The sequence below is a fragment of the Kogia breviceps genome, chromosome 3 (genome assembly GCF_026419965.1).
Source record: "Kogia breviceps isolate mKogBre1 chromosome 3, mKogBre1 haplotype 1, whole genome shotgun sequence".
In the NCBI taxonomy this organism is placed as follows: Eukaryota; Metazoa; Chordata; class Mammalia; order Artiodactyla; family Physeteridae; genus Kogia; species Kogia breviceps.
The window spans coordinates 135734689-135762348 of NC_081312.1; the positions used below are offsets into that span (position 1 = coordinate 135734689).

General features: G+C 49.9%; 1 protein-coding gene across 11 annotated transcripts in view; it reads left to right on the forward strand.

Moving 5' to 3' along the window:
• Positions 1-27660, forward strand: part of MEGF11 (multiple EGF like domains 11) — a 366564-nt gene that overhangs the window by 262132 nt on the left and 76772 nt on the right. For all 11 annotated transcript variants that reach the window (XR_010839780.1, XM_067029616.1, XM_067029613.1 and 8 more), the window contains 2 exons: positions 23390-23636; positions 24799-24919. Coding sequence is in view for 10 of the 11 variants with exons in the window: in XM_067029616.1 (XP_066885717.1) it covers positions 23390-23636; positions 24799-24919 (368 nt within the window). In the remaining variant the exon portion in view is untranslated. The remainder of the gene's footprint in view (positions 1-23389; positions 23637-24798; positions 24920-27660) is intronic.

A 27660-nucleotide genomic window follows, 5' to 3' on the forward strand; every position in this document is an offset into this window, starting at 1 on the left:
GCTTAGGTATGTAGGACATTTTAGCTGTCAGGGACCAAGTCCCATCCTTCATTTTAGAGCTGTGGAAGTTGAGGTCAAGTTGCAGTTGAATAGTAGTAAAGCAGAGACTAGAACCCCAGTCTCTTCACTTCCAGCTCAGCATCTCTCCTCTGCCCCATCCTGCCTCCCTCATGATGATAACAAAATGGATGTGTGTGTGTGTGTGTGTGTGTGTGTGTGTGTGATTCTTCTCCTCATCCCTATCCCACTTATATGGTCAATTCTTATTGCCTTCATTTTGCAAAGGATGAATACTGAGGCTCATACAGTGCTACAACTTAGCAAACCTTTTGTCATCTAAGAATTCATTTTACTCTTATAACCATCCTGGTGGATACATTTTAGTATACCCCTTTTCCACCAGAGAAAACTGAGGATTGGAGAAGTGAAGTGAGTTTCCCAAGGTTACACACAAGCTAGTCAATGGCTAAGTTGGACTCTAGCCCAGCTGTTCTCTACTCTACTATATGAACAGGTTAGTGGCAGAGCCAGCAATAGAATGTGGGCACTGACACTCAGCCCTCAAACCCTTTATAATGTCCCAGGAGGACACATTTCCTTACCTGGCGAGACTGCCCCTCAGCTCAGTGAGTACCAAATGACACCACATCACTTTTTCCACTTAGAGATGCTTCCCTACCCGCCTCCACTCTGAAGTTCTGTGATGCTTGCAGATGTCACCAGGCACCATCTGAAAAGGTTTTGATTTGCCCACATGGAAACCACCTGGACAGTTTTTCTCAAAACATTCTCAAGAGTTCTCTGAACTTAACTCACCGCCCCTGGCCCTCCACCTGCCACACTCACTGCCTTCTTTGCTTCCCACCCTGAGAGATAGTTCCACTTCATACTTACTGGAGGAGGAACCATAATAGTGCTGCCAGTTAATAATTATATTGCACTTAAGTGTTTTTGCAAGCGTGTTTTCAAGCATTCTGTCACCTGATGCAATTATCTCCACTTGACAGATGAAGAATCAGAGAGACTCACTGTAGTGAAGGGATTTGCTGTGGGTCACGCAGTCTGTCAGTGGCTGAGCTAGAACTCAATCCCAAACTTCCTGGTTCCCAGTTCTATGCTTTTCAGCATAAGGTTGGGAAAGAACAAATACTAGCAGAAGGCAGGGAGTGGGGGAGAAATTTCAGGAAAGCAAATGCCAAAAACCCCTCTAAGAAGGGCGTTGTCCTATCGTTTTGATCACCAGAATGTCCTGGAAATTGAAGCATTAATTTGTAGCTTAGTGACAAGAATAGAAGGAATTATTCTGCTTTCCATGGTCTGTGTTCAGATGTTCCTTGCTGTGGAATTCAGCACCAAGGACAGCGCCCCGGCCCTGGCGTTCATCATAAGACCTGAGAAGCAGAAAAGTCCAGCTTTCATCCTCTGTATAAACCATTTCCATAATACTTAGAGCCCATCTGACCTCTGCTTGAATACCCCCTGCAATGGAGGAATCTTACACTTTCAGTCCTTTCCATTGATACACGGTTTGTTCTTGGACATTCCTATTACAAGTGGAGGAAGTCAGGGAAATGGTTACACTGAGAAGAGGATCACCAAATTCTTTTAAACAGTATTAAATATTTGTGACATATAGAAAAATAAAAAAATAATATGAAAAACACCCACCCCCCATACTGAAAAAAATATAAAGATTCACTGTGTTTGCCTCAGAGCCTTTTTGGGGGGCGGGGGGGTATGCGGGCCTCTCACCGTTGTGTCCTCTCCCTTTGCGGAGCACAGGCTCCGGACGCGCAGGCTCAGCGGCCATGGCTCACGGGCCCAGCCGCTCCACGGCATGTGGGATCTTCCCGGACCGGGGCACGAACCCGTGTCCCCTGCATCCGCAGGCAGATTCTCAACCACTGCGCCACCAGGGAAGCCCTAGATCCTTTTTAAAGAAAGAAAATGTTACAAAAAAAATATTTGAAACCTCCTTAACGCCTTTCTCTGATCAAATTCTCCTCCCTGTCTCTCCCCAGGGGTCATCTGTATGGTTGTTAAGACCCTTGAATTCAGAAAGTTATGTCAGAGTCAAAAAGGTTCCTGGAGACCTTCTTTTCCAACCCACTCATTTAACAGATGAGCAAAGCAAGACCTGGAGAAAGGATTTGACTTAAGATCTCAGTGGTGGTCCTAAGCCTTTTCATGGCCATCATCTTGTTTTTAATTTCATCCCAGTCTTTGGTGTGGGGTGAGACATGGATTAGTATATCTCTTTTACACGTCTTTGGGTTGTTTGACTGCCTTTTTAGCTCTCCACCTCACTTCAAGGATATCAAGTCACACTCTGTTGCATGTGGAAATATCAGGAAAATCACAGAATCCCCTGCTTTTCGTATGAGAAATTTGAAGTCATGGTAAAGATAACTAAATAATAAGGGAAATCAAATTGACTTGCCTTACGGGGGTTGAGAATGGGATTGAGTGGAGCAGGACTGAGGTGATGGGGCAGCAAAGCATCAGGCACATGAAGGCAGAGTCTGCTGGAAACCTGGGTGTGAAGGGTGCCAAGGTGGGGGAGGATAGGGCATTGGGAAAGGAGGACCTGAGTGTAGAGGGCTTTGAATGCCAGGCCCCCATGCATCTGGACTTGAGCCTCGAGCCACTGGAGGCCATGGAAGGGCTCTACACAAGGCAGTGACCTCATCAGATTGGTCATTTGGAAAGATCACTCCAAAAGTTAGGCACAAGTGGGGTGGAGGAAGATCCTAGAAGTGGGGCACTCGTTTGGACACTTGTCACAATGATCTGTAGCCACCCATAGCTGCTGCTTCTCCTGGTGCTGTTAGGTTATTTGGCAGATACTGGACAGCTCTCAGGCCCTGATGGCTTATCCCAGGCCAGCTTTTCCTCCCCACCCTCCATTCAGTCACTCCCAGTGATAGAAAATTTGTCTTCATGAGACATCAGAAGAACATGGCAAGGGAAACCACCATTACACACTCTCACATGGCAGGGAAAAGGCAAGCAAAGGGGAGAGTTTTGCACTCTATTTCTGGCTCGCAACTGTGGTTCAGCTCTAATGCTGCGGTAGAAGCAGCCCTGGGCCTCTGGAGACCTGTTCAAGGCTCAGCGCTGTCCCTAGTTCATCCCGTGGCCTTGAACAAATCACTTTCCCTTTCTAGGCCTCTGAGTCTTCACTTGCAAAAGGGGTGAACGGAACTAGCTGATCGCTAGGGTGTCTGCTGTTCTCATACTTTGTAATTACATCCTCCTCTTCACTCTCTGTGAATCATTTATGGGGCTCAACTCTGAAGCCTACAAATAGTCTACTCAACCCTGGTCCTTCACTTCATAATCTTAACTGCTACAACTCATTGTCCATTTATCATGTGCTTGCCACTATGCTAAGCCCTGTGTAATTGCATTTAATTACTACAACTACCCTACCAGGTAGGTGCTATCGTTATTTTCATTTTACAGGTGGGGGAAACTGAGGCACGTAACATTTTAGTAACTTGCCCAAGGTCACCCTGCAGAATTCGAACTTGAACCCAGGTCTGTTAGCCTCCACAGCCATGCTCTGAATGCCTATGCCTTAATGCCCAGCCCCAAGCTCAGATCTGCGCCTGGTCCCCATAGTAGCACCTTCCAAGGTCTCCTTGGTCCACATCAAACCTTGAGGGAAAAACTTGTCTGGGGCTCTTCTGGACTTTGTGAGTGACTAGACCCCACCCCCACCCAGAGAGCTCTGCTGAGGTGCTTGCTTTCTGTTAACTTATTTTAATAAGATTGTTCCCTCTCTCTATCCTGAGTGATGACAGGTAGCCAGCTAGAACTAACTACAGTGTTAATTTCGCCTTGAAATCCTCAACCAGCTCCCAAGCTGCAGACAGCTTGAACCGTGAGCTCATTAAGCAACAGAAGCCTGTCTTCCCACCACTTAGATGCAGGCGAGAAAACTCGTAATAGACCTGCTTTTACACTGAGTTGAAAAGAGGGGCACTCACCCAGTCCTGAATAACTTGCTTTCAGCCCCCATCCCACTCCCCCCTCCCAGCATTCAGTTAGCTGCCAATTAGGCATCAAGGCTTCCCCAGCCTCCTGCCAGCCCCTGACCCAAAACAGGAGCTCTCAGCCCAGGTTCAAAGGCATTTTGATTGTGTGCCTGAATTTATCCCGCTCCCTTCTCTTGGGCCTGGCTTCCTTTCAAAGTGAAATGCTTTAAAAGAAAAAGAAAAGAAAACCACACACACTGGGGAGGCCCACTGGGACCCCTTCTGGTTCAAACATCCAGTTCAGAGGGCCTCCCGACCACCCTCCTACACAGCTCCCAGCACATCCTGGGCAGTCAGCAGTCACCTAGTCCTCCCACCCCAACCCCTTTGGGTCCCAGCCACTGCGGGGGGAGATGAGAGGGAAAGATGGGTAGGGCAGAGGAAAGGAGGGTGAGAGTGGGGAGAGAGGCAGCAAAGATGGAAATGGAGGCAGGTAGAGAGATGGAGGGACATCAGGAGAAACAGCTGCTAAGTCTCCTATCCTCCCCAGGAAGGTTGAGCTGCAAAATGAGGACCACCTTTGTAGTCCTCCAGCTTCCAGGGAATCTGATTCCTGGTAATGACAGTATCCTCTACTGGGCTCTGGAGTGCTACGGTGGAGTAGCAATCATTCCAGCCTGGGGGAAGCGTCCCCTCTCCCTCAGTTTCTAAGCAATTCTTATCCTTCTCTCCCCACTTATACCAGCTAGGCAGGGCTGCTAGGTACAGATGTTCAGGTTGTGCACTGCGTAAAGCTGACATAGAGAAACTTCTGTGGGGTGCAGGTGGATGGGTGTGGGGACTCCAGCCCTCCCAGGAGTCCTGGAGGAGCCTCTTTTGTACATAGTCAGGGACACACACTGCCTGGAGGCCGCTCCAATCCTGTTTCTTCCTAGACATGCCCCAATGTCCCTTCTCTTGTGAGCTGCCTGAGGCCGAATTTCTGTCCCCACCTCCCAACTCCAAAGAACCTAGAGATGTTCCAAGCAGTCTCTCCTACCGATTATCTCCCTACAGCCCATGATGACATTCCTGCCTCCAGGCCTTCGTTTATGCTGCTCTCTACTGCTTTCCCTTATTCCTAAGTCCACTCTTCCTTCAGGCCTAGGGAGTCCCATCTCCTCCTTGAAGCCTTCCCAGCCCTAAGGGCCATGCCTCTTCTGCGTACCTCAAGTTCACAGTGTGCCACCGCGTCTCCCTGGGCCTTAGCTCCTTGACCCGTAGTGAAACTTCTCCTTTGTCCTTTTCATGCGTCATTGTGCATGCTCCATCCCCACCCCGGGTCTCGAGGACCGAAGGCAGGAGTTACGTCACTTTTTATCCCCTGCTCCTGCACCATTTCTTGCGTAGATTTGTTGATGAATTGTTCATTGAATCGACATGCATTAATACTGGGTGCCCAACACATACCAGACAACGTGCTGGGCACTGTGTATGCAGTAGGGAACAGAGCGGACTTGGTGCCTTCCACAGATGCCCTTGCTTCCCCAGACCCTCAGCGCTCACGGCTACACACCAAAGGCCGCTGTGACAAACAGCTGCGGCTCTGCCACAAGCACAATACACAGAGCCAGCAGGACGTGTGGCAGAGAGAATGCCCACCCCGCCGCCCTCCACCAGGGGCAGGACTGAGGGGTTAATGGAGAAATGCCCCAGCTCCCTTGCACCTCCATTGGGATAACGCTACTCCGAGTTCTTGGTTATCTCCCAGTGGAACAGGGGGATTAACTCCTGCTGTGCTGCATCTCCCTTCCCTTTCCTTCCCCTCCACTCCCCACAGAGTCACCTCAGGGTCTGCTTCCACGGAAGCCCAAACCAAGTCCCTCCCTGAAGGTAGAGGTGATGACGAGTCAGGTGATGATGATAATGACCGATTAATCCAGCTAATACCTCAGCTCCCTGATGAGTTTACCCTTGCACATAACATGATGCCTTGATCGATGACTTTGTTTATTCATTTATCCATCTCCACATTTTCTGGAAGGGTTTGTTAAATAGTACTGAGCACCTCCTACTTGCAAGTCATTAAAAAGGAACTTTTACACTATATACTGGCCACAACTGTCCAAGGCACCTAAGACCTATTTTATAGGTGAGATGAGGAAGCTAAGTCTCAAGGGATAATGGAGGTCACACAGGTGGTAAGAGGCAGAGATGGGATTTGAACCCAGGTCTGTGTGATTCCAAAGCTCAGGTGCCTGATTAGTAGCATCAAACAAGGCAAATAAGCAGTAGTCACAATGAGTGGGGAGAGGGAAGGCTCCTGAAGCTTCCCTAAGGGAGAGACATTTAATCTGAGCCTTAATGGATAGGAGGGTTTCAGGAGATGGAGAAGCCCCCCTGCGTGGAGTCTGCAGGGCTTTAAGGAGTGACTGCCACATGAAGGACAAGGATAGGTGCTCTGGAGGAGGCTGAGCGCCCCCCACCCCAAGACAGAATGAGGGGTGCTGAGGCCCAGACCACTTTTTCTAATTGATTAATTAATTAATTTTTGGCTGCATTGAGTCTTCGTTGCTGCACACGGGCTTTCTCTAGTTGCGGCGAGCAGGCTTCTCATTGTGGTGGCTTCTCTTGTTGCGGAGCACGGGCTCTAGGCGTGAGGGCTCAGTAGTTGTGGCTCACGGGCTTAGATGCTCCACGGCATGTGGGATCTTCCCGGACCAGGACTCAAACCCATGTCCCCTGCATTGGCAGGCGGATTCTCAACCACTGCAGCACCAGGGAAGTCCACCCAGACCACTTTTACTAAGTTCAGCTCATTAGATTCCCCCTAAAATCCCAGGTCCCTATGGGCTCAAAGGGTGTCCCAGAAGCTTAAAGTGTAAGTATCCCGCTTAATGAAGCCGCCGGCCACTGCCCGCTGCAGGCCACGCCTGTGGTCACCAGAAATCCAAGGGTCATTAATCCCATCCAGTTTGCTCATAGGCTGGTCATGTTCCTCACCCAGATAGCTGACTGGGCAATCAGCTCCTGGAGTGGCCCTGGCCTTCCCCACAGCCTGAGTCTCCTCCTCATGGTTCTCAGCTGCACAGGGTCGGGGGCAGGGGGGTGGTGGGCGGCCACCACCGCTGTGACCGGACCTCTCAACTCTCCGGCTTATGGCAAATGCAGCACCCACATTTAGTGTTGTGTGAGACAGGCTTCAAGAGTCACTGCTTGGCACCCAGAGACATAAATAACAATAAGGGAACTATATTTAGCAAGGCCTCTGCCTCTCCTGGAGGGGGGCACATAATGTATGAGATCTCAGCTTGTGTACAACTGTCAGCACATTTTCTGAATCACCTGGATGCCAATGCACGGAGCTGCCCCAACTGATTCTCCTCCCCATTCAGGCCCCCTCCCCTCCCCAGATATCTCCTGCCTGGTGGGGTGACGAGGGGAGCATCTCAATGGCACCAGGAGGAAGGGAGCTCTCGCTCACTCCCTCCCCCCACCTCCTTCTAAACCAGGAGGTCCTGGTTTACCCAGGATGGTGATGGGCTGCAGAGAGGGACCATGTCCGTCCTGGATCAGGGTTGTAAGTCCTGCCCACAGGGCAGTCCTGCTTGCTTTCTTTCATGGAGTCATGGTAGAACCCTTCAATAGCTTCCCATTGCTCTTAAAGGAAAAGCCCACCTCCCTGCCATGGCCACATCTGGCCCATCTACCTCACCTAGAGCCCTTCCCTCTCTCTCAACATCCCAGCTGTGCTGTCCCCTTCAGTGCCTTGACTCTGCCAGCCTTTCCCCACCTCAGGACATTTGCCCGTGCTCTTGCTTCTACCTGGAATGTTCTTACCTCCTACTCTCACCACGACTGTCTCCTTCTCATCCTTCAGCTCTTAGCATAAATGTCACTGCCTCAGAGGGGACTTCCTTGACCTCTCAATTGAACCCCTGTCTTTGTTTACCATCAAGCTGTTCTTTGTACCTTAGTACCCTTGTTGTAACTTATGATTATATATTTACTTGTTAATTTATTCACTTGTTGAGCAAGTATTTATTGAGCATCTCTATGCCAGATGATGTTCTAGGTGCTGGGGATACAGCAGTGAAGGAAACAGCTCCTCAGGGAGCTGACATTCTAGTGGGAGTCCCAGACAATAAACAAAAAGATGAAAGTAAATATATGATACAGTGATTACATAATATCAGATAGAATAAGTTCTCTAAAGAAAAGTAAAGCTGGGGCGATGGGGGAGAAAACTTGGAAAGGTTGATCCAAGAAGGCTCTGAGGAGGTGCTGTTTGAACAAAGGCCAAAATAGAGGCCTTTGGTGCTTCTTGTCTGTCTCTGCTCCTGGACTGTTAGCTCCGAGACAGTATCCTGGGTGCTCTATTCCCCACTTGACCCCCAGTGCCTGGCACATAGTAGGCATTCACTAAAGTCTTATGGGGTGCATGAACAAATGGACAACTGATCAGACCTCCTACCACTATAGCACAAGTGTCTTTCCTTCGCTTCATCCTCAGCAGATCCCAGGAGCAGCTGGTCCCCGTTCTTCGATAATAACTCTCAATAGATAGGAAGGCCATTTGTCACTCCGCCCTCAGACCTCCTCTCTCCAGGGAAACCAGAGGTCCTCACCCAGCGGTGATGGATAGAGTGTCTTCTGACTGGCAGGCCCAGCTGGGAGCTGCTCTCAAAGTCCCTCCCTGTGCAGGGACAAATGGACCATGACATGAATGACACAAATAGCAAGACAGAGTTGAGCAGGAGACCTCAAATACCAAAGAGACATGGCTTCCTGCTGATAGGTGGGCCCTGTGTTAAGTGATACCACTGAGGAAACGGTACCATGGAGAATGGTGAGTGGAATCAGAGCCTGAAGACGTGGAGTCTCAGCTCTCCTAACTAGACCAGGGGCCTTGGGCAAGCTGCTTCATGTCTCTGGCCCTCGGCCTGTCCATCTGAGCAATGGGAATACCAGTGTTTGCTTTGATGACCTGTAAGCATAGAGGTGCTTTGGAAGGTCAAGGGTGTACAGATAAGCAGAGTTATTCCAAATAACAAGTTAATTGTGCAAAGACTTGGAAGCATGGTTGTATAAAGCGAGGCAAACCTGCATTTGTTGTCTTTGTTGTCAAATTTCTATTTATGCCTATAATTCAGTGGGCGCCTGTGAGCAGAAATTCAGAGCACACACGTGCTCCAAGATTCAACACTTTGCTTCCTCCTTTGGGTTTGCCGTTCTCCCCATCCCTGACTCTTTGTCTCTGATAGTTCCTCCAGGTGATTCAGAGATCTCAGCATGTCTGAGATGGAAGGAATCTGAGGGCTCGTCTAGCACTACCCTCTTTATTTTACGATGGGGAAACTGAGGGCCAAAGAAGGGATGTGATTTGCCTAAGGCCACACAGAAAGTCTGGTGTCCGTAACCCCCAGATGGGGCCAGAGTCCAGGAGGTGATGGAGGGTAGAGGCTTTCCTTAAACAGGTTATTACTTCTCTGTGTCTCACTTTCCTTATCTGAAAATGGAGATTATGGTGTTGTTGGTAGGGTTAAATGAGATACTACTTGTAAAGAGCTCAGACAGGGCTTCATCTATAACAGGGCTCACTGCGTGTTAGCTGCTACTGTCCTACCAGCAGGCACCAACAGGGCCACACAGCCATTCCGATCAGTGGGTGCCCTGCCCTACCAGTTAATGGGTATTTTTTTTTTTTTTTTTTGCGGTACGCGGGCCTCTCACTGCTGTGGCCTCTCCCGTTGCGGAGCACAGGCTCCGGACGCACAGGCTCAGCGGCCATGGCTCACGGGCCCAGCCGCTCCGCGGCATGTGGGATCTTCCCGGACCGGGGCACGAACCCGTGTCCCCTGCATCGGCAGGCGGATTCTCAACCACTGCGCCACCAGGGAAGCCCCAATGAGTATTTTTAATGTCATCCTTGGTTATACTCATCATTCCCAAGTTCCTAGCCCCTTAAGCAACACAGCAGTCCACAGGACTTCCCAAAAAAGACAGAGAAGACAGAAACCTTGCCCAGCCGGATCTCTGGTAAAACCACCTAAAAACCTGTCTTGGTTTGCTCTCATCCCTCCTCTGAGCTGCGTTCTAGCCCAGTGCCATTTGGGGTGGTCTGCGGACCCAGAGTCCAGTCACTGGCCAGTGATGAGATAAGTAAGAAAATTGATAGTAAGTGTTTAGAAACTTACAGTAAGTTTGATATTGCTGTGACAGCCAAGCCCGTGGTTGGTGGCCTCCTCTGCTGAGCAGGGCATAGCCTAGTGTGGGTGCTGTCAGAGGCTCATGGAGAATGCCACACGGTGTGACCTGCCTACAAGTCAGGCTCAGTTAGGACCGTGCGTCTGTCTATGATGGATTGGAAAATAAAACAAACAGAACTGGTCCTTCCTCATGGATATTTTGGGAAGCAGTGGTCTAGCCTTCCTTCAATGAAGCGAACTCCTCACCCTGCTTGCCAAGCCCTCTGCAGCGGGGCTGTGTGAACCCCTCCTTGCAGGCTGCTCTACACCCTGAACTCTCCCTCCCTGCCTCTGCTGCCCTCCACTCAGACTGTCTTCCCCTTGCTTTCCCACCTATTGAAATCCTATCCCTCCTTCTAGATCCTAAATCAAATCCTCTCTCTTCCCCAAGGCCCTCCTGGGCAGATTAACCCCTCCCCCCATGCACCCCAAACCTCCCAGTGCCCTTTCACCTCCAGCAAGTGCCATTCCCAGTCTGTCTCATGTGGTCCACGGATCCTGCATGTGTGCCTGACCTGGGTCACTCTGTGGCCCCTGAGGACCAACTGGGCCCACCCACCCTTTTTAAGCCCCACCTAGTCTAGACCTTACATCTAATCAGTTTTCAATAAATGTCAGCCAAGCTGATCCAAAGCACCAGGTGTACCAGTCAGCTCCAGGTACTGTCTTTGCCAAAAGAAAAAATGGCTCAGATGTGAATCCATTTCATTGGAACAGTCGTGGTGTAAGCCCCGCAGGACAACCAGGGAAGCCACTGTGTCTGCTGGTGAGAACAGACTTCCACCGGGCCTCTGGGGTGTGACATTAGCTCCCAGGATGAGTAGCTGAGACAGAGGGTTTCAGGTCCATCCTGCCCCTGGCCCACAGCTGACTCTCCACATGACTCTCTACCCTGGCCCAAATGACCTCAACTTGTTTTCCCACTCCCTGTGCCTGTGACCCCCTAGAGAGCTACTGGAGCAGCTCTACAAAACCCCACCTTCCTCCTCCTCCTCCTTCCCATCTGATGAGAAAGACTCCCAGTCCCTCATGAACAGGGCAACAAGTGAGTCCAGTTTTAGTTCAAAATTCTCTGTGGGCCCACGAGGTAACCCGCCTCTGCCCAGCCTCCACTTTCACTGCTTCTCTTTCTGCTTCCTGCATATTCCCTGTGGGGATGGTGACAGAGAGAAAGCTCCTTAAGGACACAGACCCCGAGCACCATTTTGACTGCTTCTCCATGAGCGTCCATTGCAGTGCTGGCCCTGAAGTGGCTGCTCACTGAGTGAGGGGATGAAGGAGAAGGCATTACTTTAAATTGCAGCAAGAAATTCCTCAGCTAGACCTATGGAAGAACTTCCTGGCTGTGAGAGGAATTAAACACAGACTTTTAAAGGCAGAAAGGGTCTTAGAAGTTGGGTTTTCACCCTCCCCCCATTTAGCTGCTTAACCTGTTGTCCTTATGTGAGAACCCAGCAGAAAACTCAGCAACTCTGGAGCTGTGGAAATGGGGTTTCCGAGCCCCTGTCATGGCCCCAGCACCCACCTGAGGCGTAGGACCCTTAGGACTCTGTGGGTCGCAGCTTTACACCCACTCATCTGGGTTAATCCTGTCTATCTGCCATGGGAGACTCTGAGGCCTGGAAGGGTGGTACCTTCTTTGCCCAAGGCCTGTGACAGAGCCAGAGAGAGGCTCTTCCACTAGACTAGACCTCACTGTTTGTAGCAAGTCGGAGCGAGGGGGGCGATGGGGAATGGTGGACAAGGCTGTGGAATGAGTTCACGCCTCATGGGCGTGGACCCCATGACCTTCCTGTGTCCTTTCCTGCTCTGCCTGTTTAAGTTCATCTCCCTCAGAGTCCACATCTGGGGGTCCCAGTCCCACACCGAAGAGTTTCACCGAATTCCCTTTGATTCCCAACTGCCCCTCCCCCTGCTCAGCCTGGGGTTTGCTCAGGAGCTTTCAAAGGGAGGTAAGAGCTGGACCCCCGCTAGGGAGGGTGCAGGCCTGGGCAGTGGGTCCCCTGGTGGGTCTTTGGTGTCTTTGCCGCCTTTGAAAGGCTCTTCCAAAGAGGTAATTCCTTTGTGCGCAGACATGATTTATGAGGTTTTCTAGGAAAATTGTGGAGATAAATTGTGGTCTTTGGGGCTGGGAAGCTTCAAAGGCAGTGATGCAGAAAGATCAGAGGGTGCTGGGCCACCAGGAGCTGGGCCCTCATTAAAAGCCTCTGGTATTGTGGGGAAGGGGGTTAGGTTTTGAGCAGAGCTGAGGACAGACTAGCTCAGGCCGGCCCCTGGGTCCATTTGGGGCACCCACAACTTAGGGAAGGGAGGGACAGGACAGGGAGTCCACGGAGCTGGCACCAGCCTCTGCTCAGCCTAGCCCAGGGACCTTGCAGGCACGGGGTCTCACCCCCCGGCCTCTCACTGATGACCCGGACCTCCCCCTTCCCCTCTGGTCTCAATAGCCCCTCTGTACGAGAACAGCATAGGCGTAAATGAACTCCAGTGTTCCAGCTCTGCCGTGCCTCCCACTCGATGCTCTGTGGTTCAAGGCCCTGTTGTCAAATGTCCCCATTTGAGAAACAGGCCAGAGATCACACTGGCTCTGAGGTGATGGACGAGTCACCTGACCACACCTGACCTTGGTTCCTTCCCCTGAAGAATGCAGATAATCATAGCTATGCAGAGGAACCACGGCTTAAACTGAACAAGTACAATACCTACTGCAAAGTACCTAATACCTAGTTTTCTTCCCCATCGCCTGTCTACACAGTGTGATGGCATATACTATATCTGGGGCGGTCTCTGTGAAGTTGATAAATTTGACTTCCACAGCTTCCCATCTCCTCTCTCTGAAAGCAGGTTAGCATACATGCACACACCCCCTTCCTAATCTGGCGCCCAGGTCTGCTAATTGCCGCTTGGATATTAACAGATAACTGGGATATTAATGCCCTGTGATGAGACTCACCCGCCCCCCACATACACACCCCTACACAAACATGGGATGATGTGCAATTTAATAGGGGATTCCTGAAACGCTGAAGAATGGAGTCCTAATGGTACAATGCCAGGCAGACTCAGCGATATCTAGAAGCAAGGGTCTGGTGCTGGTTTCCAGATGCATCTATCCACAGAGAGATATAGGGCACTGATTAAATGGAGTTACTGAATCTCCCCACTCCTTCCTGATATTTTGATGGCATGATGTCTGGTTAAAATTGACTTGGTTGCCTGGAGCTGTGGTCGAGGCTGTGGCAATGGACACGAGGAAGGTAATGAGCTGAAGCCACTGACTCTGCTCAGGGCATTTTAATGTACCTACTGGCTTCCTTCCCCCTGCCCTGCTCCCCAAGACCCGACCAGCTCCCGGGCCCCCTGGCCTGACAGTGGGTGCTCTTCTAGTTGTAGCTGCCCCAGCAACAGCCTTCCCAGCACCCCTCCGTCATCCCCTGTTCTGATGGGTCAGTGTTTCCCATTTGCTTGTCTGTTTTTCAAATCAGCCCCTAGAACATAATGGGTGCTCAACAATTGTTTGACGAGTGAATAACTGAGCATAACTCATCCCCCCAAATCTGGTGTGGTGGGATGGAAAGAGCTTTAGATCGACATGGCCAGCTAGTTTCAAACCTAGCTCCCCAGTGTATTAGCTGTGTGACCACAGGCAAGTCACTTGGCCCCTCTGATCAGTTTCCTGACTTGGAAAATGTAGGGGATACACAAGGTGCCCTCTGAAACCGAAGGCTGAGAAAACCAGTCTTTGACTTTCAGCTCTGCCTTTTGCAATTCGGGGCGCTTTTGCCCCTGAGAGGACATTTCTAAGTATCTGGAGACATTTTTGGTTGTCACAATTGTGTGGGGGGGGTGCTACTGGCATCCAGTGGGTAGAGGCCGGGGATGCTGCTAAACACCCTACAATGCACAGATGCCCCCACAACAAAGAATTTTTCTGGCCCCAAATGTCAATCACGCTGAGACTGAGAAACCCTGATTTACTTATTTCATATCTCTGAGCCTCAGTTTTCTCAGTTGAAAAATGGGACAATAATCCACTTCACATGGTTTGTCTCAAATCCTCTTTGAAACAAGGCAAGGTATGTACAAATGGCACAGGCTTAGTAAGAGGATTAAATGACACAACCCCTACGAGAACACAGCTCGTCTGTAGGAAGCTCACAGGGTTAGGGTTTTGCCTAGGAGTGAGTGTGTTTAGTCCTCCACCCCTGCCACCCTCAAGGACCAGTGGGACGTGGAGGGGCAGCCTGCGTTCCGTGCAGCCATGGTGAATTCTGGCTGCCCTTGGAGGCTTGAGGGAGATATAGACAGTGTGGTTAAATAACACAGAGTAACAAGTGTAATAACTAGATCACTAAGAGCTAATGATACATCATTATAATCCTGTGCTGTCAGCATCTGCTAGGCTTAGGGACTGTGTCAGGAGATTTGGGTTTTAATCTACAGCACCTTGGTCTATTAATATTTAATTCCAGCAATCTAAGTGGTGGAGAGATAGGGGTCAGAGCCATGGTTCAGCTCAGAGGCTGGGTAACCACCTTGAATTTTTCTCTACACACAAGGGCAAGCATACCGTCTACCCTGTCTCCTCTGGCCTGTTTCTCAAGTGGGGACATTGAGCAACAGAGCAGAATCAGAATCACAGAATCACATAATATCAGAATGGGAAGAGATCCCAGCGTATACCTACTGGTGTTTCTTTTTCTTTTTTTCTTTTCCATTGTGCTTTATCACAGGATATTGTGTATAGTTCCCTGTGCTATACAGTAGGCCCTTGATGTTTATCTAGTCTATATATAATAGTTTGCATCTGCTAGTCCTAAACTCCCAATCCTTCCCTCCCCCACCCCATACTGGTGTTTCTTAATGAGGACACCACTGGCACTTGGAGGGCATAGTTATTCATTGTGCAGGACTGTCCCTGATCATTTGTGACAACCTAATCCCTCCCTCCCCCTATTTCCAGGTGCCCTCTTTGGGAGGGTGACCTACTCCAAGCAAGAACCACTGATCCAAATCCGTCATTTTACACATCTAAACACAGAGGCCCAGAGAGGGGAGGGGGCTACCCAAGATTGCCCAGCGTTCGCTCCGACCCACCCTTCGATGCTCCCTCAAAATTGCAGCTTGGGTCTGGAAAAAGTGGAGGGGCTTGACCTTTGAGGATTTGCCTGTGCTTCTTTTTACATAAATAAAGTTTTTTATTTTATTTTATTTATTTTTGGCTGCGTTGGGTCTTCGTTGCTGCGCACGGGCTTTCTCTGGTTGCGGCGAGCTGGGGCTACTCTTTGTTGCGATGCGCAGGCTTCTCGTTGCGGTGGCTTCTAAGTGCGCAGGCTCAATAGCTGTGTCTCAGGGGCTCTAGAGCGCAGGCTCAGAAGTTGTGGCGCACGAGCTTAGTTGCTCCGTGGCATATGGGATCCTCCCGGACCAGGGATCGAACCCGTGTCCCCTGCATTGGCAGGGGGATTCTTAACCACTGCGCCACCAGGGAAGCCCCTGGCTGTGCTTTTATTGGGGTAAGTCAGTTGACAAACGGCCTCGCTCACTGGGAAGTCACTTTATGTAGCAGCTGAAATGGTTTCCAGTGGCTGCTGCTCTGTCTCTGCCTCCATGCCTGCTGCTTTGTAAACTCAGGAGCAATCCCATGACCTGGCAGCTCCCCCACTTCTTCTCAGGGTGGGCGGGGGCATGGGCCATTCCTGGGAGATGCTCTGACTGTGTCAAGCCTTTCCACTGCTAAGGGGGCCCTGTGGGGGCTTTGGCCCAGACTCTGGTACAGGCTGGGGCAGCTCAGGGCCATTGCATTCAAGATTCCTTTCTACCCCTTGACCTTCACATCAGTGGCCAGTCTCCCTCCTTGCTGAGTCTCAGGATTGCCATCTCTGGAATGGGAGGAATTGTCCATCTCTCCCCCCCCCACCCCCACCAAGACTCAGCATCCTCCTACCTATCTCCCTGAGAGGACCAGTGAGAACGCAGATCACCAGAAAGAGAGTAGTTATCATCTGCTGAGCTTTTTAAAAGGACCTGTCCTTGGGCTCCACCACTGTGGAATAATTAAATCAGAATGTCCAGGGCTGAAGCCCAGGCATGAGAGGTTTTTAAAACCTCCAGGATGGTGCTGATGAGCAGCCAGGCCAAGGACCACTGTCTGAGGATGTGGATCCCCACGGGAGGAGGCTCTTTGGTCACTGGAGAAGGACTGGCCAAGCCCCCTTGTCAGCATGGCTGATGGCTCTTCCTGTCCCCACCTCTGGGCTGGACGTTAGGTGAGACTGTGTGTGCATGTGGGGGGCAGGGACAGCTGCAAACAAGAACTCACCCCAGGGCCTTCCCTGGTGGGGCAGTGGTTAAGAATCCGCCTGCCAATGCAAGGGACACGGGTTCGATCCCTGGTCCAGGAAGATCCCACATGCCGCGGAGCAACTAAGCCCGTGACCACAACTACTGAGTTCGTGTGCCACAACTACTGTAGCCTGTGTGCTGCAACTACTGAAGCCCACATGTCTGGACCCCGTGCTCTGCAACCAGAGAAGCCATCACAATGAGAAGCCCACGCACCACAGCAAAGAGTATCCCCCGCTCGCCGCAACTAGAGAAAGCCCGTGAGCAGCAACGAAGACCCAAGGCAGCCAAAAAGTAAATAAATAGATAAAATAAAATAAATTTTAAAAAAAAGAACGCACCCGGGTCCCCATGCTGTAACCCACAGGGACTCCAAGGCTAGTAGAGGAGATTGGACACAAGACACCTAAAGCTACTTATATAGAAGTGGTGACAAAAAAACAATGGTCAACCAAGTTATTGTTCCTAATAGAGAAAGTCAACAAAGGCATAAAAACATAGCAAGTTGTGCCTTTAATAAGTGATCTTCAGGGACTCCAAAAGATACTTGGACATGCATGTTCACAGCAGCATTATTCAGAGTAGCCAAATGGTGGAAACAACCCAAGTGTCCCTCAAGAGATGCATGGATAAACAAAATGTAGCATACTTATACACTAGGACACTATTCAGTCATAAAAAGGAATGAAGTACAGATATATGCTACATCATGGATGAGCCTTGAAAACACTAAGTGAAAGAAGCCAGACACAAAGGACTAATATTATATGATTCCACTTATGTGAAATATCTAGACAAAACAAATTCATAGAGACAGAAAGTAGATGAGAAGTTTCCAGAATGGAAAAGGGAATGGGGAGTTATTACTTAATGGTTCCAGAGTTCCAGTTTGGGTTGATAGAAAAGTTTTGGAAATAATGGTGACAGCTGCTCAATACCGTGAGTCTAATTAATGCCACTGAATTGATTGTACACTTAAAAATGATTCAAATGGCAAAATGTATGTTATACATGTTTTATCACAGTAGGAAAAGTTCAGAAGAAATAAATTATCTTAACTGAAGAGGATAAAATTATGCGAAGTAGGGCCAGTCATGAAAAACCTGGGCCCTGTGACCACCACCTCCACATGAACCAATCCCTGGATAAGGCCTTTGTGGAAAATGAGCCCCTGCTCTCACATCTCCCTGTGCATTATCCAAGGTGGCCGTCTAAGCCCAGGCTGGCCACCAACATCCCACATCACCTCTTCCATCAGCAGCAGGCCACACCCAGTAGAACAGCAGGGGTTAGAGCTCAGATAGCCAGTCACTCCCCCTCTGGGTGACCTTGGACAAGGTAGTTAACCTCCCTGGGCCTCTGTTTCCTAATCTGCAAAATGGGGATAAGAATAGCACCTGCATTAAAGGGGTGGTTGTGAGAATTAAATGAGAAAATTTACTTTATGCCTTTATCTCATGGCCTGGCACATATTAATATATATCATGGCCTGGCACGTATTAACCGCCCTTTCAAGTGGAGTTACAAATTTGAAAGCTTGTCTGTGGTGAAGGTGGGTGGCGAAGGGAGAGATGTAGCCACTCCCCTTGTGGGGGTGAGGGAGACCCAAGCCTGGGCCCTGCAGAAAGGAGAGGTCAGCTGGGAGATGCACAGGCTGGGAAGGGTAAGAGTTGGCCGGATTAAAGGACCAGAACCAGCCAGGCTACAGACTTTTGGGTGGCCTCAGCCCTCACTCGCTGCCCAGAGAAGATCCGCCCACTTGAAAAAAATCAGCCAAAGCCAAATATAATTAGGAAGGAGCATCCGTGACAGAAATAAAAAAACTCTGTGAGGGGCTGACATTCCAGGGCCAAATTGGAAAGAGTTTGTGATTGTCTGTGAAAGAATGCAAAGTCCTGTTGTAATTTTAATGGTGATAGTTTTTATTCACCTTCAACAGGGTAGATAATTGACTCACTGCCTCATTTCTCTGTCATTGCTACGGAATTAGGTGGTTTTTTGTTGTTGTTGTTGTTTTTGCGGTAGTGGGCCTCTCACTGCTGTGGCCTCTCCCGTTGCGGAGCACAGGCTCCGGACGCGCAGGCTCAGCGGCCATGGCTCACGGGCCCAGCCGCTCCATGGCATGTGGGATCTTACCGGACCGGGGCACGAACCCGTGTCCCCTGCATCGGCAGGCGGACTCGCAACCACTGCGCCACCGGGGAAGCCCCACATGGTTTTGTTTTTTTTAAAGAAGATGTTGGGGGTAGGAGTTTATTAATTAATTTATTTTTCCTGTGTTGCGTCTTTGTTTCTGTGCGAGGGCTTTCTCCAGTTGTGGCAAGCGGGGGCCACTCTTCATCGCGGTGTGTGGGCCGCTCACTATCTTGGCCTCTCTTGTTGCGGAGCACAGGCTCCAGACGCACAGGCTCAGTAGTTGTGGCTCACGGGCCTAGTTGCTCAGCGGCATGTGGGATCCTCCCAGACCAGGGCTCAAAGCCATGTCCCCTGCATTAGCAGGCAGATTCTCAACCACTGCGCCACCAGGGAAGCCCAATTCACATGGTTTTAAATGTCACAAGTGAGCATTTAAAATGTGGTGGTTATTATTATTACAATGGAGTCACATCATATGTACGTTAAACTCATGCAAATTTAACTACATATGCTTGACAACAAAAAGAGATAGAGAAATGATACAGTAGGTAATTCTGCTGTCTTTCTACTCACTGAGTAGATCTCCCAGAGAGAAGGTGACGTGGCAGATGCTGGACTGCTGCGTGCTCCATCACTGTCTGTCCTGTGAGCCTTTTTCAGTGTGAGTGCTGGTTATAATGATAACTGGACTCAATTCTTTAAATTGAGATATAATTGACATATAATGTTATATTAGTTTAGGTTACAACATAGTGATTCAACATCTGTATATATTACGAAATGATCACCACCCTAAGTCTAGTTAACATCACACAGTTACAGTTGTTTTTTTCTTATGATGAGACCTTTTAAGATCTTCTCTCTTAGCAACTCTCAAATATACAATACAGAATTATTAACTATAGTCACCATGTTGTACATTACATCCCCTGAACTCATTTATCTTGTAGCTGGAAGTTTGTACCTTTTGACTACCTTTGGCCCTTTTGCCTACTCCCTACCTCTGAAAACCACCAATCTGTTCTCTGTATCTATGAGTTTGATGTTTGTTTGTTTGTTAGACTCCACATATAAGTGAGATTATATGGTATTTGTCTTTCTCTGTCTGACTTATTTCACTTAGCATAATGCCCTCAAAACGTCTATCCATATTGTCACAAATGGCAAGATATCCTTTTTTGTGGCTGAATAATATTCCATTGTGTGGGACTTCCCTGGTGGTGAGTGGTTAAGAATCTGCCTGCCAATGCAGGGGGCATGGGTTTGAGTCCTGGTCCAGGAAGATCCACATACTGTGGAGCATCTAAGCCCGTGCACCACAACTACTGAGCCTGTGAGACACAACTGCGGAAGCCCATGAGCCACAACTACTGATGCCCATGAGCCTAGAGCCCGTGCACCACAACAAAGAGTAGCCCCCGCTCGCCGCAACTAGAGAAAGCCTGCGCGCAGCAACGAAGACCCAACACAGCCATAAATAAATAAGTAAAATTATTTTTTAAAATTCCAGTGTGTGTGTGTGTGTGTGTGTGTACAAACACATTTTTTAATCCATTCATCCATTGTTGAACATTTAGATTGCTTCTGTGTCTTGGCTAGTGTAAATAATGCTGCAGTGAACATGGGGGTGCAGATATCTTTTCGAGTTAATGTTTCCATTTCTTTCAGATATATACCCAGGAGTAGAACTGCTGGATTTTACAGTAGTTCTATTTTTAAGTTTTTGAGGAAACTCCATACTGTTTTCCATACTGGCTGCACCAACTTAAATTCCCACCAACAATGCACAAGTGTTTCTTTTTCTCCACATCGTTGTCAACACTTGTTATTTCTTGTCTTTTAGATAATAGCCAGTCTATCAGGTTTGAGGTGATATCTCAGTGTGGATTATTTTTTTTAATCTATGCATTCGTTTTTTTTAAAGATAAATAAATTATTTATTTATTTATTTTGGCTGCGTTGGGTCTTCATTGCTGCGCGTGGGCTTTAGTTGTAGCAAGCGGGGGCTACTCTTCATTGCAGTGCGTGAGCTTCTCATTGTGGTGGCTTCTCTTGTTGTGGAGCACGGGCTCTAGGCACACGGGCTTCAGTGGTTGTGGCTCGAGGGCTCTAGAGTGCAGGCTCAGTAGTTGTGGCACACGGGCTTAGTCGCTCCGCGGCATGCGGGATCTTCCCAGAGCAGGGCTCGAAATTGTGTCCTCTCCATTGGCAGGCAGATTCTTAACCACTGCACCACCAGGGAAGTCCCCTCAGTGTGGTTTTGATTTGCATTTCCCTGATGGTTATGAGCATCTTTTCAAGTACCTTTTGGTCGTCTGTATGTCTTCTTTGTAAAAATATCTATTCAGATCCTCTACCCATTTTTTAATCAGATTGTTTGTTTGTTTGTTTGCTATTTAGTTATATAAGTTATTTATATATTTTGGATATTAAACCCTTATCAGATATGTGATTTGCAAATATTTTGTCCCATTTGGTAGGTTGCCTTTTCATTTTGTTGATGATTTCCTTTGCTGTGCAGAAGCTTTTTAGTTTCATGTAGTCCCATTTGTTGATGTTGCTTCAGTAGCCTTTGCTTTTAGTGTCAAATCCAAAAATTCATTGCCAAGGCCAATATCAGGGAGCTTACTACCTATGTTTTCTTCTAGGAGTTTTTTGGTTCTGGTCCTACATTCAAGTCTTTAATCCAGTTTGAGTTGATTTTTACATATGGTGTAAGATAGGGTTCCAGTTTCATTCTTTTACATGTGGCTGTCCAGTTTTCCCAACACCATTTATTGAAGAAACTATCCTTTCCCTGTTGTATATTCTTGGCTCCTTTGTCATAAACTAATTGACTATATACGCATGGGTTTCTTTCTGGACTCTGTATTCTGTTCCATTGATCCACGTGTCTGTTTTTATGCCGAGATCATACTGTTTGAATTACTATAGCTTTGTAATATTTATAATCAGAAAGTGTGATGCCCCCAGCTTTGTTCATCTTTCTCAAAATTGTTATGGCTATTGGACTTGGTTTTTGCCTCACTTTCTGTAGTACCAGGTAGAAAATGCAGGGTGAGTCTTACTCAGAATTTGGCAGCTCGGTTTGTATGTGTGTATATTTGGGGCACAGTGAAGAAGGGATGAAGCAAGATAGGGTGATTGGGATTCCAGGCCTAGTGTGGTTCCATCTACTAAAAGTAATGGACAGTTTCCATGACTTTGACCAATTGACCCTGGTCAGCAAGTGGGAAGTATATGCAGGAGGGTTGGTGGGGCTGGTAGAGTGATTCTTCCATCAATCTTTTAGTTTCCAAAGATCCCATGTACTCACTGGCTTCACTAGAACCTTGTGCTTTTGTACATACCCAGCACTCAAGTACGACTGTCTCTTTGCTCCTACTGAACCTGCCCAAGGGACACCTTCCCCAATCCCACTCACCTGCCCCCTTTCCTCTCTGAGTGGCTAAACCCTACAGTCACTGGAGCACAAAGGTCAACTAATCATCTCCTTGTCTTCAGGCAGTAGGGTCTCTAGCCATTCCAGTTTGCCCAGCACAGAGGGATTTCTCAGAATGAGGGACTTTCAATGGTGAAACTGGGACAGTTAGTCACTCTGATTGTCAGACAAGTGAGACATCTTTTACAGCCCACTTCAGATGCCTTCTCTTCCAGGAAATGTTGCCTGCTTCCTTAGCCGGGAGCAGTCTTTTTCTCCATGGAAAATCTCCTAGTACATTATTTATGCCTGTCCTTGCCTGCACCCCACATGCACCTCTACTCCAGGATTTGAGTGAATGAGGCTATAGTTGAAGGATGTCTTGCTGTTGTGTGTCCTGTATGCATCAAGTGAGGGTCAGACTAGGAAGTGGCAGCAGGCTGGGTGACCTACCTGAGGACAGCCATTCAGCCCCCCCCACCCCCACCGCAGAGTGTGAATTTCTGCAAAGCTGGCTCAGATATCACTCTTTGAAACATTTAATTACATATAAAGATCTTCAAGGCTGTCTGTCACCTCCCAGGGAAATATTTCTTTTTTCCTGCTCCTTCTGAAGTTGGCTGCTTGGAAAGTAATGAAATTGAACTGAGAATGAAGGCACCAGGAGGTGTAGGCATTACTGTTAGGGAGACGCAGGATGAAAGAGAGATGGGAGTGGAGGCGGTGACAGGGAGATGGAGCCGGGAGAGGGGCAGGGCGTTAGAAGACTTGTTCACAGAGAGTGAGATGCAAGAGGTGAGAAGAACTAATGTTTCCGGAAGAGATGAAAAGAGAGAGAGATGGGGGCTGGGCTGGGGAGGCACCAAGAAGGGGAGGAGGGTCACGGAGAAGAGGGGAGGCACACTGGAAGAGACGGGGCCTGGCTGAGAGGAAGAGAGAGCCAACCAAGAAGAGTTTTAGCAAAGGTAAAATTAAGCTTGTGGTTCCAGAGTTTCAGTACCAGAGAGGGGCCTCTGGAGAGGCGTGGCTGGAATGGAATGACCCTGACTGGGAGATGCGTTGAGGAAAGAAGCTTCTGAGGCTGGATGATTATTTGGGGGTGGAGCGGGGCTTGGCAAGGAGCTGATGGAGCTGTGAAGCGCCAAAGCTTCCATCCAGAAACCCCTTGCCGCCTCCTATGCAGGGAAGAGCAATGCAGAGATGGGGAAGGCTCTTTCCAGCCCCCATCCCAAGCAGAGTCCACGGGGATCCCTATGCCCTGACCCGCTCCTCTCTTGCAGGCTGCGACAGCGACCACTGGGGCCCCCATTGCAGCAACCGGTGCCAGTGCCAAAACGGAGCCCTGTGCAACCCCATCACCGGCGCCTGCGTGTGTGCCGCCGGCTTCCGAGGCTGGCGCTGCGAGGAGCTCTGCGCGCCTGGCACCCACGGCAAGGGCTGCCAGCTGCCGTGCCAGTGCCGCCACAGCACCAGCTGTGATCCCCGCACCGGAGAGTGCCTCTGCTCACCCGGCTATACTGGCGTCTAGTGAGTAAAGCCCGGGGCGGCTGGGAGAGCAGGATCGGGAAGCACTTGGAGGGTCAAGATAGTCCTGGCTGTAAAATCTCCTGCGCTCCGACCCCAAGTCCTTGAGAGGCTGAACGCCCGGGCCTCGCCCACACCCTCAGATCCCTGTCGTCCAGGCCCCAGGGTGACTGGTGCGAGCTGGGAGGACAAATTTGATGGAGGCTCTCATGGCCAGAGGATCTGGCTAACATCCTCCCAGGAGGCCCTTCCTGGTCCAGGCCCCAGATCTTAGTTTGGAATTCTGATCGTAACCCAAATGTCGTCGTTGACCGTTCCAGGCCTCCTGTTCCTCTTCCCTTCCCTTCTCCCCTCAGACCCCACGCAGCCCCTCGCTCCAGTTCCCTGGAGACGGAGGCTGCATGGACAGGAGCCCTCCAAGACTGCTTAGTTGAGACCCCTTCAGAGGCAAGATTGAAGTTCTCCTCCCCACCCTATCAAAGGCTCAGTGGCCTTCCCAACAGCCCTAGATCCTGAGGGGACACCCAAGGACTCTGGCTGCAGATACATCTTTGATGGATGTTGTGTGTCCCCTGCCCCAGTGTCTGGCCACAGCTCCAGGGGCAAAACACTGGGCTAAGGCCCAAGACCAAGACCCCAGGCAAATCTTTCCCTGCATCTCAGCAGTGATAGTCCCTGTATAGAAGGCTGTTGTAGGAGATGAAAGCCTGGAAGAGGGTGGAGGCATGCCCCAGATTCTCCCTCTCTCTGAATTTAGGCAGAATTTGAAGACTATGTCTAATGGCCTTTGCTTGTCCTGTTCCTTCTGCCTGGCATATGCCCTTCCTCCCCTTCTCCTCGTGGAATTAACTTCACCTCCAAGGCTCAAGTGAAATGTGTCCCTCTTAGGGAAGCCTTCCTCAGCTTTCCCTCCTGGTAGAGCACTCTTCTTTACACTAAAAGCACTTAAGTCATCCCACAAGTACTGGCCCACGCACACAACCTTCCAGTTCATTGTATCTGAGCCCTTTTTTCCCTCTCCTGGCCTTGTGCCTTGTATAGTTCACACTGACTGTGAACTCACTAACTTCTAGGGAGCCCGGGAGCCTTGGGACTGGCAGCACCAGAGGGCCCTGTGACCTGATCTGCATGCAGCTGCCTCTAACGCCTCTGCTTCCCCACGCAGCTGCGAGGAGCTCTGCCCACCTGGGAGCCACGGGGCTCACTGTGAGCTGCGCTGCCCCTGCCAGAATGGGGGTACCTGCCACCACATCACTGGCGAGTGTTCCTGCCCCCCAGGCTGGATGGTAGGTGGACCTGCAGGATCTGGGTGGGGCTCTGTAAGATGTCTGAGCATCCCCTCACATGCACCCTGGAGAGCTAAATCCCTCTCCCACCCTGAATCCCCTGCCTCCTCTTTATGGTCATGGGCATCATTAGACACTGCCAGTTGTGTCATGGACACAGCTTTGAATCCCAGGGCTCCCATCTAAGTGCTGTGTGACCTGAAGCAAGTTACTTAACCTCTCTGAGCCTGTGGTCCCTCGTGTGCAAAGGAGTTGAATTATTCTTATAAATTGTCTCTGTCTTTCAGCATAGGGACTCTCTTGAGCTGCCATGGGCTCTGAAATGTGGTGAAAAGGGCATGGTGTAAAGATTGGGGTGGTGCAGGGGAAGGGAGAGAGCAGGGTATGGATCACCTTCATTTATAGAACTTCAGATTCCCAGCCTCCAACCTCTGTACTCACACACATACACATATTCTGATTCTGTGGGCCCCAGAATCTGTATTTTAACAAGTGCTCCAGGTGATTCTCATGCAGCCTCAACCAATCCAGGTCTCTTGTCTGGGAACCACCATTGTGGGAAAGGGGGATGAGCTTTATCACATCACATCAGGCCTCACACCCAATGTTGACCCTGAAAAAAGCCCTCGGCTATTCTAGTCTCTGCTTCCCCGTCTGCAAAGCTGGCATGAAAACCGTCAGCCCTGGGACTTCCCTGGAGGTCCAGTGGTTAAGACTTCATGCTTCCAATGCAGGGGACGCGGGTTCGATCCCTGGTCAGGGAACTAAGATCCCACGTGCCGCGTGGTGTGGCCAAAAAATTTAAAAATTAAAAATTAAAAAAAAAAAACAAAAACAGCCCTGCCCTTCATAGCAGCATGGTTGACAGAAGGCTCAGATGAGGCAGCGCACATCCAATGTGCCTTGCAAGCTCTGGAGTGCTCTACAGTTGCTTTCTGTATGTCCCTGGATGCCACAGAGAAGCCACAGCCTCCTTTTAGCCAGTGTGCTCTCCCTGTCAGTGTCCCCACCCTCCACAGTCCCAAGCCCCTCAGAAGCAGTGAGTCACTGAGGCTGACTTTCCCATTTCGGGGGCAGCTCAGTGACACAGCCGGCTGCCTCCCCTGGGGCCTGAGGCTTTGCAAAGCCAGGGAGGACAGGGCTGCTGAGCAGGGGCAGGATCTTTCAGGAGGCTGTGAACGATGAGGTCATGGTGTGGCCCCGGGTCGGGTCGGGGGGCGGGGCGGGGACAGCAGGAGGGATGGCTGCAGGGCCTGTTGACGCAGGCAGAGATTTACCAGAGTTTCAGGTTCCAGGTTCAGCCTGGTCCCAGCCTGGCTGTGCACCAGAGTCGCGGTGCATGGGGGTGGAGGTGGGGTTAATACAGATTCCCAGGCTCCACCAGAGACCTTCTGGGGCCCGGGGATCTCTATATTTAAATATCTCCTCCAGATAATTCTGAGGCAGCCAACCCTGTCTTCAAGTCTGCGTTTGGAAACAATCAATGCAGACTGTAGGATTTGCTTCTGTGTTTCACAGAAGCCTTGCTTTCTTGGAGGTGAGGGTGGGGACAAGTAGCCTAATAATTGGGGCTCTGGCTCCCACGCACCCCACTTCCCCATTTTAATCTACCTAGAGGTTCTAGGTAAGACTTCATGTAAAAACAGGCCCTCCCAGCTTTAAGAGGTTTGAACACCACTGGTCTGTCAATACCTTCCCTTCTCAGATGAGGAAGCTGAGGCCCAGAGAGGCTAAGTGAGCTGGCCAAAGCCACACAGCTGGTGAAGACGGAGGTGGAGCTGGAATCCGGGTCTCCTGACTCCTGAATCCCAGCTCTCGGTGTCTGTCTGTCTCTGTCTCTTCTGAGGAGGATAAAGGGGCCGCTGACTCTCCCACACCTGCCCATTTCTCCCACCCTGAACCAGTCTCTGCAAAGGCCCTCTCATTTCCAGCCAGCTTCCGGAATTCCATCACTTGCAGACTGGGTCTTCGGAGACCCAACAGTGGGCAGTGAGGTCGGGTCAGAATGAGGTAGGGGGAGAACAGGCCGCAGGCAGACCTGTACCTGTAAAGTGATTGAAGAGGGGGAGGGGAGGAAACCAACACAAGAGATTTTTTTTTCTCCCAATACAGTGAGAGGTTTGTTCTTCCAGATGACAGGAAACTCTGTCAACAGAAGCCTTTGGATTTGGGGACTTTATGTTTTTAATTTTATTGTAGACAATTGCATTTCTATTTTTGACACAGCATTTAACTTGCAGATTCGTATGGATTATTAATACCCCTCATAAGTGCAGAGTCACGCAGTGTAATGAAGCTGTGGCTCGGGCCTGAGGCTCCTCCCAGGGAGAGGGCTGGGGCCAGGGGGTGGGTTCAGGGCAGAAGGGCCCTCTCTTTATCATCCTCCATTGCCTCACATTCCTGCTGGCCCCAGGTGGCTTCAGCTGCACTCCCGAGACCTAAAGAGTACGATTGCTCAGTCACACCGAACAGGTCTCCAAAGAACCGAGGCTTTACGCAGAGCTGGAGAGGAGCTGCCAGGAACTCTGGCCTCCCAGGCCCCTCTTCAGAGACCCCAGGCCACCAGGACTCTGGTGTATGCCCACAGGACACAACACTCACCCAGCTGTGGTGAGCCCATTCCCAGAGGGCCTCTGCAAAGAGCCTGGGGGTTTGTTTCCTCTCTTCTTCTGGGCTCTGAGATCTTTCAAAGGAGGCGAACCAGGTGTGAGTAGTTTGATGAGAATGGGTACTGCAGATGG